General features: G+C 47.3%; 1 protein-coding gene across 3 annotated transcripts; it reads right to left on the bottom strand.

The window, feature by feature from the left end:
- Positions 1 to 714: 714 nt before the first annotated feature.
- On the bottom strand, positions 715 to 18,910 carry FBXO40 (F-box protein 40). Of its 3 annotated transcripts, XM_069945761.1 has the most exons (5): positions 17,955 to 18,038; positions 13,413 to 13,515; positions 7,959 to 8,002; positions 4,740 to 6,650; positions 715 to 2,783 (listed from the first exon to the last, which is right to left on the bottom strand). In XM_069945761.1, exons 3-5 carry the CDS (start codon positions 7,959 to 7,961, stop codon positions 2,580 to 2,582), a joined length of 2,118 nt encoding a protein of 705 aa, XP_069801862.1. In that variant the 5' UTR covers positions 7,962 to 8,002; positions 13,413 to 13,515; positions 17,955 to 18,038; the 3' UTR covers positions 715 to 2,579. The 3 variants fall into 3 exon arrangements, with proteins under 3 accessions (XP_069801862.1, XP_069801863.1, XP_069801861.1); XM_069945762.1 differs by lacking the exons at positions 13,413 to 13,515; positions 17,955 to 18,038 and adding an exon at positions 18,890 to 18,910; XM_069945760.1 differs by lacking the exons at positions 13,413 to 13,515; positions 17,955 to 18,038 and adding an exon at positions 12,239 to 12,300.
- Positions 18,911 to 20,071: the final 1,161 nt, after the last annotated feature.

Genomic DNA, 20,071 nt, shown 5'->3' with positions numbered 1-20,071 from the left:
TCACCAGCCATATCTACACCCAGCACCTCCTCCTCCCCAGCCACATCTACACCCAGCACCTCCTCATCACCAGCCGCATCTACACCCAGCACCACCTCATCACCAGCCATATCTGCACCCAGCACCACCTCATTAAGAGCCACTTCTACACCCTGCCTAAACTTTTACTGCCCAAACCCTTGTTCTTAGAGAGATAAGCTGCTGCCAGAGCTGTCTGGTTACCCCTCTCCATAGAGTACACAGGAGCGCTTGGCCACGCTGTGCACTGGGAGGACAGTAGAGCTGGTTTTGAAGTGTTATGGCCACCTTTAGTTTCCTCTGGTTTATTCTTTTGGTGTGATTTAGTCCGGGGATAGCCCAGGGGTGACGAGGTTAGAGTCTATGTCTGTTTAGAAAAGATCTAGGGACTTTAAGATGTAGAGTTAGGGCGTATTCTGTTTTTGTCTTTATTAATTTCTATTATCATCCCGTTATGGTAATGGATTGGATTGATACATGATTTTGCTGGTCACTTCTGTTCTTCTCTAAGTCCTGGAGGTATCCTATAAGTGACCAGCAGGCATCCATACACTCACTGCATTGTCTCCGGACCCCCATTCAATCACTCATTAATTTATATCCCTGCACCCCACACTGTCCGTAGCTTTACCACGCCTGGTGTTCATTCTATAGGAGCCATCACTAAATACTCCAACAGCACAGACAGGCCATTTCTGGGATTTTATTACAGCTGGAGGCTACAAACCACAAAATAACAGTCAAAACATCATAAAAACCTACTGAAATATAAGATATGGCTAAGCATGAGGCCTGCAAAGGGATTCCAGGAGATGAATAGTGATCACTGTCAGACACCAGATGGCGCTGCAGTACAACACACATGATGCCTATAGTGTTGTATTGTGGTTATAGTGTTGTTGTATTGTGGTTATAGTGTTGTTGTATTTGGGGTACATTGTTGGTAGAGTGTTGTATTGTGTTTATATAGTGTTTTATCTGGGGTATAGTGTTGTATTGTGGTTATAGTGTTGTATTGTGGTTATATTATAGTTGTTGTATTTGGGGTATAGTGTTGTATTGTGGCTATAGTGTTGTATTGTGGTTATATTATAGTTGTGTTTGGGGTATAGTGTTGTATTGTGGTTATAGTATAGTTGTTGTGTTTGGGGTATAGTGTTGTATCGTGGTTATAGTATAGTTGTTGTGTGGGGTATATTGTTGTATTGTGGTATTGTGGTTATAGTGTTGTTGTTGTTGTATTGTGGTTATAGTATAGTTGTTGTGTTTGGGGTATATTGTTGTATTGTGGTTATAGTATAGTCGTTGTATTGTGGTTATAGTGTTGTTTTATTGTGGTTATAGTATAGTTGTTGTGTTTGGGGTATATTGTTGTATTGTGGTTATAGTATAGTTGTTGTGTTTGGGGTATATTGTTGTATTGTGGTTATAGTATAGTCGTTGTATTGTGGTTATAGTGTTGTTGTTGTATTGTGGTTATAGTATAGTCGTTGTATTGTGGTTATAGTGTTGTTGTTGTATTGTGGTTATAGTATAGTTGTTGTGTTTGGGGTATAGTGTTGTATTGTGGTTATAGTATAGTTGTTGTGTTTGGGGTATATTGTTGTATTGTGGTTATAGTATAGTCGTTGTATTGTGGTTATAGTGTTGTTTTATTGTGGTTATAGTATAGTTGTTGTGTTTGGGGTATACTGTTGTATTGTGGTTATAGTATAGTCGTTGTATTGTGGTTATAGTGTTGTTGTTGTATTGTGGTTATAGTGTTGTTGTTGTATTGTGGTTATAGTGTTGTTGTTGTATTGTGGTTATAGTGTTGTTGTTGTTTTGTGGTTATAGTATAGTTGTTGTGTTTGGGGTATAGTGTTGTATTGTGGTTATAGTATAGTCGTTGTCAGGAATTAAATCACACCCTAAACTGACATCTATTACAGACGAGAGCGTCATGAATGGCGGACGGAAGTTCAGCGTGATCGCAATATTTTTAACGTAAATGACCAAACTACAAAAATTCCCTGAACTGCCACAAACCTTCTGTCTATTCCAAGATGTCTGCCGGCTGTCAGTGAGTGATGAATGGCTCTTCTCACAGTTAATGGGGTGTTCCCATAGGATAATGGATGATCACTTAGGGTCCGACCATCGAGACCCCCAACGATCCTACAAATAGGGGAACAATCATCCCTGCGATGACAGGAGCGATGGTCACCACGCCTGCTCTACCATCCATCACAGTGCTGGACTCATTGTGGATCCCGCAGAGGTCCGGTTACTGGGGGTGATTGTGCCCCTGTTCTTGGGATTAGTGGGGTCCCAGTAGCTAACCATCCATCGTGCTGTAGCTGGATACACAGTAACAAACCCGCAGCTGTGAGAATTATCACCTCCTTGAATGGGTGGAGAATTGAGACATAAAGTATATAAGAAGTTCCAATACTTTTCATTGTTCAGGGTGGAGCTTTATAGGAAATAACTGGCTATCATGCCTTAAACGTTTTGTGGGTGGAGTTTCCCACAAGCCCCTCTTCTTGCTGTGGGGGCATGTCCTGTGCCGATGGTCGTGGTCACAGCTTCCTCCTAAAGTTCAGCAGGCTCTCTCTCTTCTTCGCCTGCTCCTTCTCGGTATCGTACAGGCTGGGGAGCTTGAAGGGATCCGTCTTCTGCTCCGGGATGTTGAAGGGACAAACCTTCAGGTGTTTGGACATGGAGGAGATGTCCGCCAGCGTCCACTGCTGCACCGGGGAGAACAGGCTGCTGAAGTTCCAGATCTGGAAGACAAGGAGAGAAGCAGCGGTGTCATGGCGGCTTCTACAGCCAGCTGATCAGGGGCCGTTATGACATTCATCCCCTGCAGACCAGATGGGCTCAGGGAGACCAGCCAAAGAGAACACTGCCAGCTGCTGGTTAAAGCGCTCAATGCAGTCACATCCTAGGTGCATTGCTCCCTGGGAAACATCAATATGCAAAAAAAGGAGCCTGTGAAGCCTCATTTAAAGGAGAAGTCTAGCAAAAAAATTATTAAAGTATTGTATTGCCCACTAAAAGTTATACAAATCCCCAATATACACTTATTACGGAAAATGCACATAAAGTGTTTTTTTTTTTTTCCTGCGATAACTACTGCGTCAAGGCTTCACTTCCTGGATAACATGGTGATGTCACTTCCTGGATAACATGGTGATGTCACTTCCTGGATAACATGGTGATGTCACTTCCTGGATAACATGGTGATGTCACTTCCTGGATAACATCAACATAACATCACCGTGTTATCCAGGAAGCGACATCACCGTGTTCTCCAGGGAGCGACATCACCGTGTTCTCCAGGAAGTGACATCACCATGTTATCCAGGAAGCGACATCACCATTATAGCCAGGAAGCGACATCACCATTATAGCCAGGAAGCGACATCACCATTATAGCCAGGAAGCGACATCACCATTATAGCCAGGAAGCGACATCACCATGTTATCCAGGAAGCGACATCACCATGTTATCCAGGGAGCGACATCACCATGTTATCCAGGGAGCGACATCACCATGTTATCCAGGAAGTGACATCACCATGTTATCCAGGAAGTGACATCACCATGTTATCTAGGAAGTGAAGCCTTGATGCAGTAGTAAGTGCAGGGAAAGAAGCACTTTATAAGCATTTCCCATAATAAGTCTATATTGGTGGTTTGTATAACTTTAGGGGGCAATACAATACTTAAATAAAATTTTTTGCCGGACTTCTCCTTTAAGAGTCTGGAAACCCAGGCTTAGCCAGATATCCCTCCGGGAAGGACCCAGCCAAGGGACGGCACCATATTAAGTGGCCCTATAAGTCAGTGTAATGACAAGGGAGAGACCAAGGCCGGGTATCCATCCACAGTCAGCTGTTTCGGGGTGTTGCCCCTCATTAATGTGGAGCACTGGATGGATACCCGGCCTTGGTCTCTCCCTTGTCATTACACTGACTTATAGGGCCACTTTATATGGTGGTTTTGGTGGTTTCTTTACAGGAGCTGCCCCTTGGTTGGGTCCTTCCCAGAGGGATATCTGGCTACTCCTGTGTTTCCTTAAAGGAGTAGGGTACAGACAGAAGGAAATATGGCTGCAGGATCAGGGTTGTCTGTTACTATAGAGACACATAGGTCTGCAGAGGAGCTGTATACACAAAACGGCAGGAGATATTTAAATACAAATATGTGCACAGTTATTTCGGTGCAATCCGGGCCCCGATGCTGGAACCGGGGAGGTAAGTAACCAGCAGCTTCTATATCCAACCCCTCCCCGGCCGTACACTGAAAATGAGCCCCGCCCGGAGTAATTCTTTAAACATTCTGGACATTTCCTTTAAGATTGCTTCACCCATCACAGCAGCAGTTTATACTATTTGATCATTCACGACTAGATTAAGCGTGGATTCACCATTTGCCATAATGATACAGATTGTCCTCCCATCACAGGTGTGTGCTGGCGGCACTTCTGGGAGCTGCACATCCCCTGAGATCGAGGACACCTCAGCCACGGGGGTGTCAGGAGGCCAACAACCACCAAAGTCTTTATGGGGAGTTGTGTAAGCCTCATGGTGATAATCAATCTACATAAAACAGCCAGCTCAGCAGATTGTCCGGCCACCTCCAGCTTGTTCACTAGGTTTGCTGCTTCCTCTCTGGATCAGAGTCTTGCTCAGGTTTTCCCAGTAGCATAGTCTTCCTCTATGAATGGAACCTACCTTCTTTCGACATCTCCATGAAGCCCCTCCATGTGAGTAAGTCTTCTTCTCCCAGCACAGATGGACCATCCCCCTCTCCTGTAACAGTGAGGCGCAGATATCCCTCATAAGCGATGACACCTGCGAGAACTGACACAAGCTGAAGCTGTCCAGGAACCCGGCAATATGTTGTAGGACCTCCAGCGGCAGGTTGCTTAGAGAGTCTTTGCTCTTACCACGAGTGCTCCTTGACAGGTTGGGCCTTACACCTTCATATAATGCACCATCCACCAGCGGCTTTATTGCAAACGTCTTCATGTGTTTGCTGTAGATGACCTGTGACCTTTGTCCGGCAGCCTGAAACCTGTTCTGTACAAAGGTGCAACCCATGTAAGAAAGCGGGCAGCGCTGCTGGAACCATCCGCTCAGGCAGGTCTGTATGTCCGAGTGGACGTTCTTAAAATGTGAAGCAAACTCGTCCCGGCGGAAGAAGAGGTCACAGGAGAAGCTGAAGGAGGAGTTGGACTTGTTGTGTCTCGTGCTCACACACTCACTTTCGATGTCTAAGTACAGACCTAAACGTTTCATGTTCTTCTCAGCCACAAGATCTAACAGAACCGTCCTGTTGGTGAAAGGTTCTGCTCCGAAATCATAGGTCTGGGTCCCAAAGTCAATGAGCAAGCCATCGAGAGCTTTCATCTGAGAGACACTGTGGCCCTTTAGCTCCCTCTCGAGAGCCACCAGCAGAGTGGTGTAAATGGTGTCCGTCAGTGGCAGGCTGTCTACAGGGACCCCAAGGTCAGAGGTGTCCACCAGCTTCTCCGCTTTCTCCTTCTTGGTGCTATCATCCGCTAGCCTGGCTCTCCTGCCGCAGTAACTTGTCGGGACTTTGAAGGTGCAGACGGTCTTTACAGTTTGGGCCTCCAAATTGCCATAGACAAAGTCCTTATCTTTTGGGGTACAGGCAGCCATCTGTCCGAAGCGTATAAGCATGCTGCCGTGGTGCACCAGATACATGTTGTAGCTCCCACAATCGACCTCAGATTTCAGTTTTTCCAGGACACCCTCGTGCCACGGGGCAAACCCCATCTTCTCCAGATCGTCCAACTCCAGCTTTCTAGCTTCTTCTAACTTCTTGGCCTCATCTTGGTCTTGGCTCTTCTCTTCTTCTGCTTCTGGATTGTTGCCCGGTGCTCTGCTGGTGTCTGGCAGCTGGCTGCTAGTGGTCTTTCCAATATTGGATTGCAGATACTGGTTTGTTGTCAACTCTTTGCTAAATATAGTGTCCCACTTACTGAATTTATCTAAATCCAGTTGGTCCTGTCCCCGGGCCAAGGCCTCTCGCTCATACTGAGTCAATCCGACCACTGGCATGCTGCTTGGGTCTATAGTGCCCACGTTCTCAGGATCTGACCCCCCAGCTGCCCCCCCGTCCTCCTCCGGCTCAGATGGGCCTATAGTAATAGTGTCTTTAGGGTCCTCGGAGAGCTCAGGATAGAGTTCAGCCATTTTGAGTGAGTTAAAGAGAATTTTCTGGTCTCGGAGAGTCACGGCCACGTCCAGACATTCCACTCCGCCTTCCTCCTGCAGGATATTTGTATAAAGCTTTTGCTCCTTGTCGATGGTCGGCCAGCGATTCCAGTCCATGGAGCAGCCGACCACACTGGCCGGACACACCCTCAGATGCTTTGCTTGCTTGCACCGGGACATGGAGAAGGGGCAGCCGAAGCCTGAGTTGAGGCAGGGCACCCACTCATTGGGGCACAGCAGGCGATGCTCCTCCTCTTTGCACATATGGAAGGCGGCACCGCAGTGCAGCCTGCAGCTGATCACCACGCACGAGATGCCCGTATTGATAGGCGCATTGCAGCGCTTGTTGAAGCAGTCCTGGCAGTGGCGGTGCTGTCCCGGGGGAGGCCGCTGGGTCCTTCCCTAAGATGATCGAAAATCAGATCAGGATCAGGAAATTTATAGGAAAATATACAAAAAAACAAACAAAAACAATAAACTGTTCCCTATCACTACATAACATGATCCGTCCTCCGTGCCACCATATTTACTGAGAATGTTCTCCTCCACTCACCACCAAAGCTGAGAATCATAAGGAAGGTCAGCTGGTCAGTCACATGACTGTGGGCAGAGTTTAGGGGACATAACACATAGTAATGTGCAGGTCAGCTGGTCCGTCACATGACTGGGCGGAGAGTAGGGGACATCACACATAGCAATGTGCAGGTCAGCTGGTCAGTCACATGACTGGGCGGAGAGTAGGGGACATCACACATAGCAATGTGCAGGTCAGCTGGTCAGTCACATGACTGTGGGCGGAGTGTAGGGGACATCATACATAGTAATGTGCAGGTCAGCTGGTCCGCCACATGACTGGGCGGAGAGTAGGGGACATCACACATAGCAATGTGCAGGTCAGCTGGTCAGTCACATGACTGTGGGCGGAGTGTAGGGGACATCACACATAGCAATGTGCAGGTCAGCTGGTCAGTCACATGACTGTGGGCGGAGTGTAGGGGACATCACACATAGCAATGTGCAGGTCAGCTGGTCAGTCACATGACTGTGGGCGGAGTGTAGGGGACATCACACATAGCAATGTGCAGGTCAGCTGGTCAGTCACATGACTGTGGGCGGAGTGTAGGGGACATCACACATAGCAATGTGCAGGTCAGCTGGTCAGTCACATGACTGTGGGCGGAGTGTAGGGGACATCACACATAGCAATGTGCAGGTCAGCTGGTCAGTCACATGACTGTGGGCGGAGTGTAGGGGACATCACACATAGCAATGTGCAGGTCAGCTGGTCAGCCACATGACTGTGGTCGGAGTGTAGGGGACATCACACATAGCAATGTGCAGGTCAGCTGGTCAGTCACATGACTGTGGGCGGAGTGTAGGGAACATCACACATAGTAATGTGCAGGTCAGCTGGTCAGTCACATGACTGTGGTCGGAGTGTAGGGGACATCACACATAGCAATGTGCAGGTCAGCTGGTCAGTCACATGACTGTGGGCGGAGTGTAGGGGATATCACACATAGCAATGTGCAGGTCAGCTGGTCAGTCACATGACTGTGGGCGGAGTGTAGGGGATATCACACATAGTAATCAGCAGCATTGATGCTTTGGATGTGACTGGAGCAGACGACTGTAGGAGGCTGTAATATTATCCTGCCCCCAGGGGGCGTGGCCTGGTGACTCCGCACACTGATGGATGATGATACTCACCATGGTCTGTCACTTTCTGGTCTTGATCAGAGATCAGTTATTGTCTGTGAATAGAGAGGATGACAACGTTATTTCATAAAGACGACACTTAAAGGGGCATTCCAGATAACTGCTGATTGCTGATATGTTGCTGCCCATGGGGGAACTAACAATTCCTTCCATACTTGTTATTATCTATTCAGTCTCCTTACCCCAGTTCTCAGATTTTTGTGTTTTCAGCAGAAAGCAGCAGCTGTGTGTGAGCCTTTCTCTCTGTTTCCCCCTCCTCCCCCCTCCCTTCTGAGACGGCTGATGTAAACAAGTCCCTGGATGGCTGTATCTGCAACATTGTAACTTATTTGTGCTGAGAGAGCTATTCTAAGGTCAAGTTGCTGATGAACTCACTGTGATTATCCCTCCCAGCATTACAAAGAAGTTACAATGTTGCAGATACAGCCTGCCAACATTATGTGTGAGTGGAATACCCCTTTAACCCCTGAACCATCAAGAAAGTAAGTAACAAATTCTGTGCAGTGAGTGTATACACTATGAGGGGTACAGGGGTGTATATACACTATGAGGAGTACAGGGGGTGTATACACTATGAGGGGTACAGGGGGGGTATATACACTATGAGGGGTACAGGGGTGTATATACACTATGAGGGGTACAGGGGTGTATATACACTATGAGGGGTACAGGGGGGTATATACACTATGAGGGGTACAGGGGGGTATATACACTATGAGGGGTACAGGGGTGTATATACACTATGAGGAGTACAGGGGGTGTATACACTATTAGGGGTAAAGGGGGGTGTATACACTATGAGGGGTACAGGGGGGTGTATACACTATGAGGGGTACAGGGGGGTGTATACACTATGAGGGGTACAGGGGGTGTATACACTATGAGGGGTACAGGGGAGTGTATACACTATGAGGGGTACAGGGGGGTATATACACTGAGGGGTACAGGGGGGTGTATACACTATGAGGGGTACAGGGGGGTGTATACACTATGAGGGGTACAGGGGGGTGTATACACTATGAGGGGTACAGAGGTGTATATACACTATGAGGGGTACAGGGGGTGTATACACTATGAGGGGTACAGGGGGTGTATACACTATGAGGGGTACAGGGGGTGTATACACTATGAGGGGTAAAGGGGGTATACACTATGAGTACAGGGGGTGTATACACTATTGGGGGTACAGGGGTGTATACACTGAGGGGTACAGGGGGTGTATATACACTATGAGGGGTACAGGGGGTGTATACACTATGAGGAGTACAGGGGGGTATATACACTGAGGGGTACAGGGGTGTATATACACTATGAGGGGTACAGAGGGTGTATACACTATGAGGGGTACAGGGGTATATACACTATGAGGAGTACAGGGGGTATATACACTATGAGGGGTACAGGGGGTGTATACACTATGAAGAGTACAGGGGGTATATACACTATGAGGGGTACAGGGGGGTATATACACTATGAGGGGTACAGGGGGGTATATACACTATGAGGGGTACAGGGGGGTGTATACACTATGAGGGGTACAGGGGGTGTATACACTATGAGGGGTACAGGGGGTATATACACTGAGGGGTACAGGGGTGTATATACACTATGAGGGGTACAGGGGGTATATACACTATGAGGGGTACAGGGGGTATATACACTATGAGGAGTACAGGGGGGTGTATACACTATGAAGAGTACAGGGGGTATATACACTATGAGGGGTACAGGGGGGTATATACACTATGAGGGGTACAGGGGGGTATATACACTATGAGGGGTACAGTGGGTATATACACTATGAGGGGTACAGGGGTGTATATACACTATGAGGAGTACAAGGGGTATATACACTATGAGGGGTACAGGGGGGTATATACACTATGAGGGGTACAGTGGGTATATACACTATGAGGGGTACAGGGGTGTATACACTATGAGGGGTACAGGGGAGTGTATACACTATGAGGGGTACAGGGGTGTATACACTATGAGGGGTACAGGGGGGGTGTATACACTATGAGGGGTACAGGGGGGTGTATACACTATGAGGGGTACAGGGGGGTGTATACACTATGAGGGGTACAGGGGTGTATACACTATGAGGGGTACAGGGGAGTGTATACACTATGAGGGGTACAGGGGGTGTATACACTATGAGGGGTACAGTGGGTGTATATACACTATGAGGGGTACAGGGGTATATACACTATGAGGAGTACAGGGGGTATACACTATGAGGGGTACAGGGGGGTATATACACTATGAGGGGTACAGTGGGTGTATACACTATGAGGGGTACAGTGGGTGTATATACACTGAGGGGTACAGGGGGGTATATACACTATGAGGGGTACAGGGGGTATATACACTATGAGGAGTACAGGGGGTATACACTATGAGGGGTACAGGGGGGTATATACACTATGAGGGGTACAGTGGGTGTATACACTATGAGGGGTACAGGGGGTATATACACTATGAGGGGTACAGTGGGTATATACACTATGAGGAGTACAGCTCACTTATAACCTGCTGTGATTGGCTGCTCCTGGAGCTATGAAGGTCACCCCTCCCCCCCCCAACCCCACTGACACTGTACAGCTCCAATATAACCAGTGGTCCCTGTACCCCTCAGTGTATATACCCCCTGTACCCCTCATAGTGTATATACCCCCTGTACTCCTCATAGTGTATACACCCCCTGTACCCCTCATAGTGTATACACCCACTGTACCCCTCATAGTGTATATACCCACTGTACCCCTCATAGTGTATATACCCCCTGTACCCCTCATAGTGTATATACCCACTGTACCCCTCATAGTGTATACACCCCCTGTACCCCTCATAGTGTATATACCCACTGTACCCCTCATAGTGTATATACACCCTGTACCCCTCATAGTGTATATACCCACTGTACCCCTCATAGTGTATACACCCCCCTGTACTCCTCATAGTGTATATACCCCCTGTACCCCTCATAGTGTATACACCCCCCTGTACTCCTCATAGTGTATACACCCCCTGTACCCCTCATAGTGTATACACCCCCTGTACCCCTCATAGTGTATATACCCCCCTGTACCCCTCATAGTGTATATACCCCCTGTACCCCTCATAGTGTATATACCCCCTGTACCCCTCATAGTGTATACCCCCCTGTATCCCTCATAGTGTATATACCCCCCTGTACTCCTCATAGTGTATATACACCCCCTGTACCCCTCATAGTGTATATACCCCCCTGTACCCCTCATAGTGTATACCCCCCCTGTATCCCTCATAGTGTATACACCCCCCTGTACTCCTCATAGTGTATACACCCCCCTGTACTCCTCATAGTGTATATACCCCCCTGTACTCCTCATAGTGTATATACACCCCCTGTACTCCTCATAGTGTATATACACCCCCCTGTACCCCTCATAGTGTATATACACCCCTGTACCCCTCATAGTGTATACACCCCCTGTACCCCTCATAGTGTATACACCCCCCTGTACCCCTCATAGTGTATATACCCCCTGTACCCCTCATAGTGTATATACACCCCTGTACCCCTCATAGTGTATACCCCCCCTGTATCCCTCATAGTGTATATACCCCCCTGAACTCCTCATAGTGTATACACCCCCCTGTACCCCTCATAGTGTATACACCCCCCTGTACTCCTCATAGTGTATACACCCCCCTGTACCCCTCATAGTGTATACACCCCCCTGTACTCCTCATAGTGTATATACACCCACTGTACCCCTCATAGTGTATATACACCCCCCTGTACCCCTCATAGTGTATACACCCCCCCTGTACCCCTCATAGTGTATACACCCCCCCTGTACCCCTCATAGTGTATACACCCCCTGTACTCCTCATAGTGTATATACCCCCCTGTACTCCTCATAGTGTATATACCCCCTGAACTCCTCATAGTGTATATACCCCCTGTACCCCTCATAGTGTATATACCCCCCTGTACCCCTCAGTGTATACACCCCCTGTACCCCTCATAGTGTATATACACCCCTGTACCCCTCATAGTATATACCCCCTGTACCCCTCATAGTGTATATACCCCCCTGTACCCCTCAGTGTATACACCCTCTGTACCCCTCATAGTGTATTCCCCCCCGTTATGACCCCCTGCGTATCTTCCTGCAGCCTCCATACTATGACCTCAGAGGTTTGTGTCGCCCTCATTATGTCCCCCCGACTCGCTCTGTGACCCTGATGCCCCCCGGACCCTCAGTCTATCTGCCCCTCACCTGCACCGGGGCTCAGTGTTCTGCCTCTGTGACCCTCATGGTGTCTGTGTGGTCGCTGGCTGAGGGCGCAGGACGGTCATGTGAAGACTTATAAATAGCCGCCAGTGTGTGCACATATCTCCCCTTACACTGCCGCCATTAACCCTCGCCTGACACCACTATCCTGCACCCTAGGTATACACCGGCAGGGGGAGCCGCAAACGGCGTATACACCGGCAGGGGGAGCCGCAACTGGCGTATACACCGGCAGGGGGAGCCGCAAACGGCGTATACACCGGCAGGGGGAGCCGCAAACGGCGTATACACCGGCAGGGGGAGCCACAAACGGCGTATACACCGGCAGGGGGAGCCGCAAACGGCGTATACACCGGCAGGGGGAGCCACAAACGGCGTATACACCGGCAGGGGGAGCCACAAACGGCGTATACACCGGCAGGGGGAGCCACAAACGGCGTATACACCGGCAGGGGGAGCCACAACAGTCTGGCCACACAGGATAGCCCATTATAGATGGCGGTGGAAGCAGCCCTGTTGTGGCTCTCTGCTCTAGTCAGTAGTATCAGGCTGTGGTGTGGTAACATCTTGTGTGATCCATCTTGGGGATTGTCAGGATCAGCACCAGGGATGTGGAGTCGGTAAGCCGCAGCTCCTGCTCCTTGATAAATGGCCGGTCATATACCAGGGGAGATATCTATCACACCGGCTCAGCAGCTTCTCCCTACTGTCCTACATGATCCTGGGGCGACTTCTGAGGGAATATATACTGTATATACAGCAGCTTCTCCCTAATGTCCTACATGATCCTGGGGCGACTTCTGAGGGAATATATACTGTATATACAGCAGCTTCTCCCTAATGTCCTACATGATCCTGGGGCGACTTCTGAGGGAATATATACTGTATATACAGCAGCTTCTCCCTAATGTCCTACATGATCCTGGGGCGACTTCTGAGGGAATATATACTGTATATACAGCAGCTTCTCCCTAATGTCCTACATGATCCTGGGGCGACTTCTGAGGGAATATATACTGTATATACAGCAGCTTCTCCCTAATGTCCTACATGATCCTGGGGCGACTTCTGAGGGAATATATACTGTATATACAGCAGCTTCTCCTGTGTGTGCAGTGGATGCAGCCAGTCTCCAGCCTCCATGTCCTGAACTACTCACAACCAGACTAGATGGAGCAGGGGGGCTTTTCCTGCTGACATCTTCGATGTTTCTGACTAATATTCACCAGACACACAGGAACACTGCTAACCCTGCCCGATACCTGTAATATAGAGGGGGGGGGGGGGGGGTCACACATAGTGATATAGAGAGGTCACACATAGTGATATAGAGAGGTCACACATAGTGATATAGAGAAGTCACACATAGTGATATAGAGAAGTCACACATAGTGATATAGAGAGGTCACACAGTGATATAGAGAGGGGTCACACATAGTGATATAGAGAGGTCATACATAGTGATATAGAGGGGTCACACATAGAGATATAGAGAGGGGTCACACACAGTGATATAGAGGGGTCACACATAGTGATATAGAGAGGGGTCACACATAGTGATATAGAGAGAGGTCACACATAGTGATATAGAGAGGGGTCACATAGTGATATAGAGAGGGGTCACACATAGTGATATAGAGAGGGGTCACACATAGTGATATAGAGGGGGGTCACACAGTGATATAGAGAGAGGTCACACATAGTGATATAGAGAGGGGTCACACATAGTGATATAGAGAGGGGTCACACATAGTGATATAGAGAGGGGTCACACAGTGATATAGAGGGGGGTCACACAGTGATATAGAGAGGGGTCACACATAGTGATATAGAGAGGTCATACATAGTGATATAGAGGGGTCACACATAGAGATATAGAGAGGGGTCACACACAGTGATATAGAGGGGTCACACATAGTGATATAGAGAGGGGTCACACATAGTGATATAGAGAGAGGTCACACATAGTGATATAGAGAGGGGTCACATAGTGATATAGAGAGGGGTCACACATAGTGATATAGAGAGGGGTCACACATAGTGATATAGAGGGGGGTCACACAGTGATATAGAGAGGTCACACATAGTGATATAGAGAGGGGGTCACACATAGTAATATAGAGGGGTCACACATAGTGATATAGAGAGGGGTCACACATAGTGATATAGAGAGGGGTCACACAGTGATATAGAGGGGGGTCACACAGTGATATAGAGAGGGGTCACACATAGTGATATAGAGAGGTCATACATAGTGATATAGAGGGGTCACACATAGAGATATAGAGAAGGGTCACACACAGTGATATAGAGGGGTCACACATAGTGATATAGAGAGGGGTCACACATAGTGATATAGAGAGGGGTCACATAGTGATATAGAGAGGGGTCACACATAGTGATATAGAGAGGGGTCACACATAGTGATATAGAGGGGGGTCACACAGTGATATAGAGAGAGGTCACACATAGTGATATAGAGAGGGGTCACATAGTGATATAGAGAGGGGTCACACATAGTGATATAGAGAGGGGTCACACATAGTGATATAGAGAGGGGTCACACATAGTGATATAGAGAGGGGTCACACATAGTGATATAGAGAGGTCATACATAGTGATATAGAGGGGTCACACATAGAGATATAGAGAAGGGTCACACACAGTGATATAGAGGGGTCACACATAGTGATATAGAGAGGGGTCACACATAGTGATATAGAGAGGGGTCACATAGTGATATAGAGAGGGGTCACACATAGTGATATAGAGAGGGGTCACACATAGTGATATAGAGGGGGGTCACACAGTGATATAGAGAGAGGTCACACATAGTGATATAGAGAGGGGTCACATAGTGATATAGAGAGGGGTCACACATAGTGATATAGAGAGGGGTCACACATAGTGATATAGAGAGGGGTCACACACAGTGATATAGAGAGGGGTCACACATAGTGATATAGAGAGGGGTCACACATAGTGATATAGAGGGGGGTCACACAGTGATATAGAGAGAGGTCACACATAGTGATATAGAGAGGGGGTCACACATAGTAATATAGAGGGGTCACACATAGTGATATAGAGAGGGGTCACACATAGTGATATAGAGAGGGGTCACACAGTGATATAGAGGGGTCACATACACACACAGTACATGTATATACAGGACCACCTACTTCATCTATACAGTACATGTATATACAGGGCCCCCTACTCCCATCTATACAGAACATGTATATACAGGACCCCCTACTCCATCTATACAGGACATGTATATACAGGACCCCCTACTCCATCTATACAGGACATGTATATACAGGACCCCCTACTCCATCTATACAGGACATGTATATACAGGACCCCCTACTCCATCTATACAGGACATGTATATACAGGACCCCCTACTCCATCTATACAGGACATGTATATACAGGACCCCCTACTCCATCTATACAGGACATGTATATACAGGACCCCCTACTCCATCTATACAGGACATGTATATACAGGACCCCCTACTCCATCTATACAGGACATGTATATACAGGACCACCTACTCCATCTATACAGGACATGTATATACAGGACCACCTACTCCATCTATACAGGACATGTATATACAGGACCACCTACTCCATCTATACAGGACATGTATACACAGGACCCCCTACTCCATCTATACAGTACATGTATATACAGGGCCCCCTACTCCATCTATACAGTACATGTATATACAGGGCCCCCTACTCCATCCATACAGTACATGTATATACAGGGCACTACAGGACAGGTATATCAAACTGTGACTGCATAACACCTCCATACCAGACCTGACCAATACCGCCATATTGTGACTGGATAACACCGCTATACCAGACCAATACCGCCATACCCCCCTCGAAAAGACACCAGATTTTCTGGCAAGTCTGAACGGGAGGGTACTGCCCCTCTGCAAGGTGCTACCCTACGCACCAGACCATGGGTGCCTTATGGTAAATACGACCCTGCAGGTATACAGGACACTGACACTTTATACCCGGGCAGCGCCGGGTACATTTTCTAGTATACACTATATACAGACCAATATTACCGCCATAGAGTGACCACCTCATGACTCTATATACACACTATATACAGATCAATATTACCGCTATAGACTGACCACTGTATAATGAATGACTCTATATACACTGTATACAGACCAATATTATGTGGCTGTCACTCTATGGTGGTAATATTGGTCTGTATATAGTGTATAGAGTCATTATGTGGCAGTCAATCTATGGCAGTAATGACTCTATATATACGCTATATACAGACCAATATTACCGCCATAGATTGACCACTGCATAATGACTCTGTATCCAGACCAATATTATGTGGCGATAACTCTATGGTTGTACTATTGGTCTGTATATAGTGTGTATATAGAGTCATTATGTGGTGGTCACTGTATGGCGGTAATATTGGTCTGTATATAGTGTCATTATGTGGTAGTCAATCTATGGCAGTAATGACTATATATACACTACTAGAAAATGTACCCGGAGCTGCCCGGGTATAAAGTGTCAGTGTCCTGTATACCTGCAGGGTCGTATTTACCATTAGGCACCCATGGTCTGGTGCGTAGGGTAGCACCTTGCAGAGGGGCAGTACCCTCCCGTTCAGACTTGCCAGAAAATCTGGTGTCTTTTCGAGGGGGGTATGGCGGTATTGGTCTGGTATAGCGGTGTTATCCAGTCACAATATGGCGGTATTGGTCTGGTATAGCGGTGTTATCCAGTCACAATATGGCGGTATTGGTCAGGTCTGGTATGTCAGTGTTATCCAGTTACAGAATGGCAGTATTGGTCAGGTCTGGTATGGCAGTGTTATCCAGTCACAGTATGGCGGTATTGGTCAGGTCTGGTATGGAGGTGTTACCCAGTCACAGTGTGGCGGTATTGGTCAGGTGTGTTATGACAGTGTTATCCAGCACAGTATGGCGGTATTGGTCAGGTCTGGTATGGCGGTGTTATCCAGTCACAGTTTGATATACCTGTCCTGTAGTGCCCTGTATATACATGTACTGTATAGATGGAGTAGGGGGCCCTGTATACATGTACTGTATAGATGGAGTAGGGGGCCCTGTATATACATGTACTGTATAGATGGAGTAGGGGGTCCTGTATACATGTACTGTATAGATGGAGTAGGGGGTCCTGTATACATGTACTGTATAGATGGAGTAGGGGGCCCTGTATATACATGTACTGTATAGATGGAGTAGGGGGTCCTGTATATACATGTACTGTATAGATGGAGTAGGGGGTCCTGTATATACATGTACTGTATAGATGGAGTAGGGGGTCCTGTATATACATGTACTGTATAGATGGAGTAGGGGGTCCTGTATATACATGTACTGTATAGATGGAGTAGGGGGTCCTGTATATACATGTACTGTATAGATGGAGTAGGGGGTCCTGTATATACATGTACTGTATAGATGGAGTAGGGGGTCCTGTATATACATGTACTGTATAGATGGAGTAGGGGGTCCTGTATATACATGTACTGTATAGATGGAGTAGGGGGCCCTGTATACATGTACTGTATAGATGGAGTAGGGGGCCCTGTATACATGTACTGTATAGATGGAGTAGGGGGCCCTGTATACATGTACTGTATAGATGGAGTAGGGGGTCCTGTATACCTGTACTGTATAGATGGAGTAGGGGGTCTACCAGTTATTACTGTGGATGTTGTGAGGCAGCTTCCCTAGCAACCATTGCTCCCTGTGAAAATGAAAGCAGTAATCCTATTGGTTGCTAAGGCTCCAACTGCCGTCTCTACTGCAGCTAATTATATCACCTGTGTTTGCAGTGAGGAGATTTTCCCATTCATCTCTATGGGGCGCCTCTCTTTCCCCTCCCCCTCCCCTCCTGTACATCTGGTGGGGACGGGACCTTCACAATAACCTTCCTGGGCACCCAATGTATCTGTGTGCCAAATTTGGGGTCAAACGGTTCAGGCGTTTGGAAGTCTATAGAGGACAGACAGACAGACAAGACAGAAGGACAGACAGACAGACTTTGATTTTTATTATATAGATATATACAGACCAATTTTAATGCCAAAGAGTGACCACTGCATAATGACACTATATACAGACCAATATTACCGCCATACAGTGACCACCACCTAAGGACTGAATACCACCTTATTTTTTTTCTCAATAAAATACACCGTATTGAATTATATACATAGGAGCTGCAGCCAATCAGCGGCCTCTGTGGTCACCTGCAGCAATTACATAGGACTGATGAGGCCAGAGAACGGCTGCAGCTCCTATGTACAGACTATTCACCTCAACACTTGGAGTCAGCAGTGCTAATACACACACAACATGATTATATATATATTATATATATATATATATATATATATATATATATATATATATATATATATATTATATATATACATACATACATATATATACATATACACGCACACATACATATACACACACACACACACATCCATGAAAACACATTATACAGATACAAACCATCCAGTCCATACACTATACACAGCACATGTAACACGCACTACATTCATCCATTATACACTTACATTCATACTTACTCCCTCTAGCATGCTGGGTGCAGTGGTGCATCCCCCTCATGTTCCTTGCAGCAGCAGGCTGTCATCCTCACCCGGCAGCCCGTCCCGACAGCTCCACACCAGGAGGAGGAAGTCACTTGCAGTAAGAGGAGCTGGAGGGAGGGGGAGCTACACACACATGGAGCAGACACCGTGCAGCCTTTGCGTGACCCGATAGCAGCAGCCAGGGATCATTCACAGACGCTGCAGGACGCTCTCCTACTGGAACTGCGGTAGGGGGCCCCTGGGGGATGTGGGCCCTGGGCATTTGCCCTGCACACAATCTTCTCCCAGAGAGAAAACCTGGCACTGAGGACAGAGGTTACAGCTACACCACTTATGTCTCCTCCTCCTCTATATTACACAGGATATCTCCATATTACACTGCTGCTCATATACAGTCATCCAGCATCCAGGAAGAGAACAGCACAGATCTCCCCCCACACAATGGACTCTTCCAGCTCAGAAACAAGCTGCCAAATAGTGAGCCACAACCTCTCCCCGACCACCCTTATGTAATAGGGCCAGTGTCCTATTACTGATATATTCCCCGACCACCCTTATTTAATACGGCCAGTGTCCTATTACTGATATATTCCCCGACCACCCTTATGTAATAGGACACTGGCCCTATTATATAAGGGTGGTCGGGGAATATATCAGTAATAGGACACTGGCCCTATTACATAAGGGTGGTCGGTGAATATATCAGTAATACAGCAATGTCCCTATTAGATAAGGGTGGTCGGGGAATATATCCATAATAGGACACTGGCCCTATTAGATAAGGGTGGTCGGGGAATATATCAGTAATAGGACACTGGCCCTATTACATAAGGGTGGTCGGGGAATATATCAGTAATAGATCACTGTCCCTATTAGATAAAGGTGGTCGGGGAATATATCAGTAATACAGCACTGTCCCTATTAGATAAGGGTGGTCGGGGAATATATCCGTAATAGGACACTGGCCCTATTACATAAGGGTGGTCGGGGAATATATCAGTAATACAGCACTGTCCCTATTAGATAAGGGTGGTCGGGGAATATATCCGTAATAGGACACTGGCCCTATTACATAAGGGTGGTCGGGGAATATATCAGTAATAGATCACTGGCCCTATTACATAAGGGTGGTCGGGGAATATATCAGTAATAGGACAC

The sequence above is a fragment of the Dendropsophus ebraccatus genome, chromosome 11 (genome assembly GCF_027789765.1).
Source record: "Dendropsophus ebraccatus isolate aDenEbr1 chromosome 11, aDenEbr1.pat, whole genome shotgun sequence".
Lineage (NCBI taxonomy): Eukaryota > Metazoa > Chordata > Amphibia > Anura > Hylidae > Dendropsophus > Dendropsophus ebraccatus.
The sequence above is the reverse complement of the archived record's forward strand: the minus strand, read 5'-3'. Positions and strand labels throughout refer to the sequence as shown.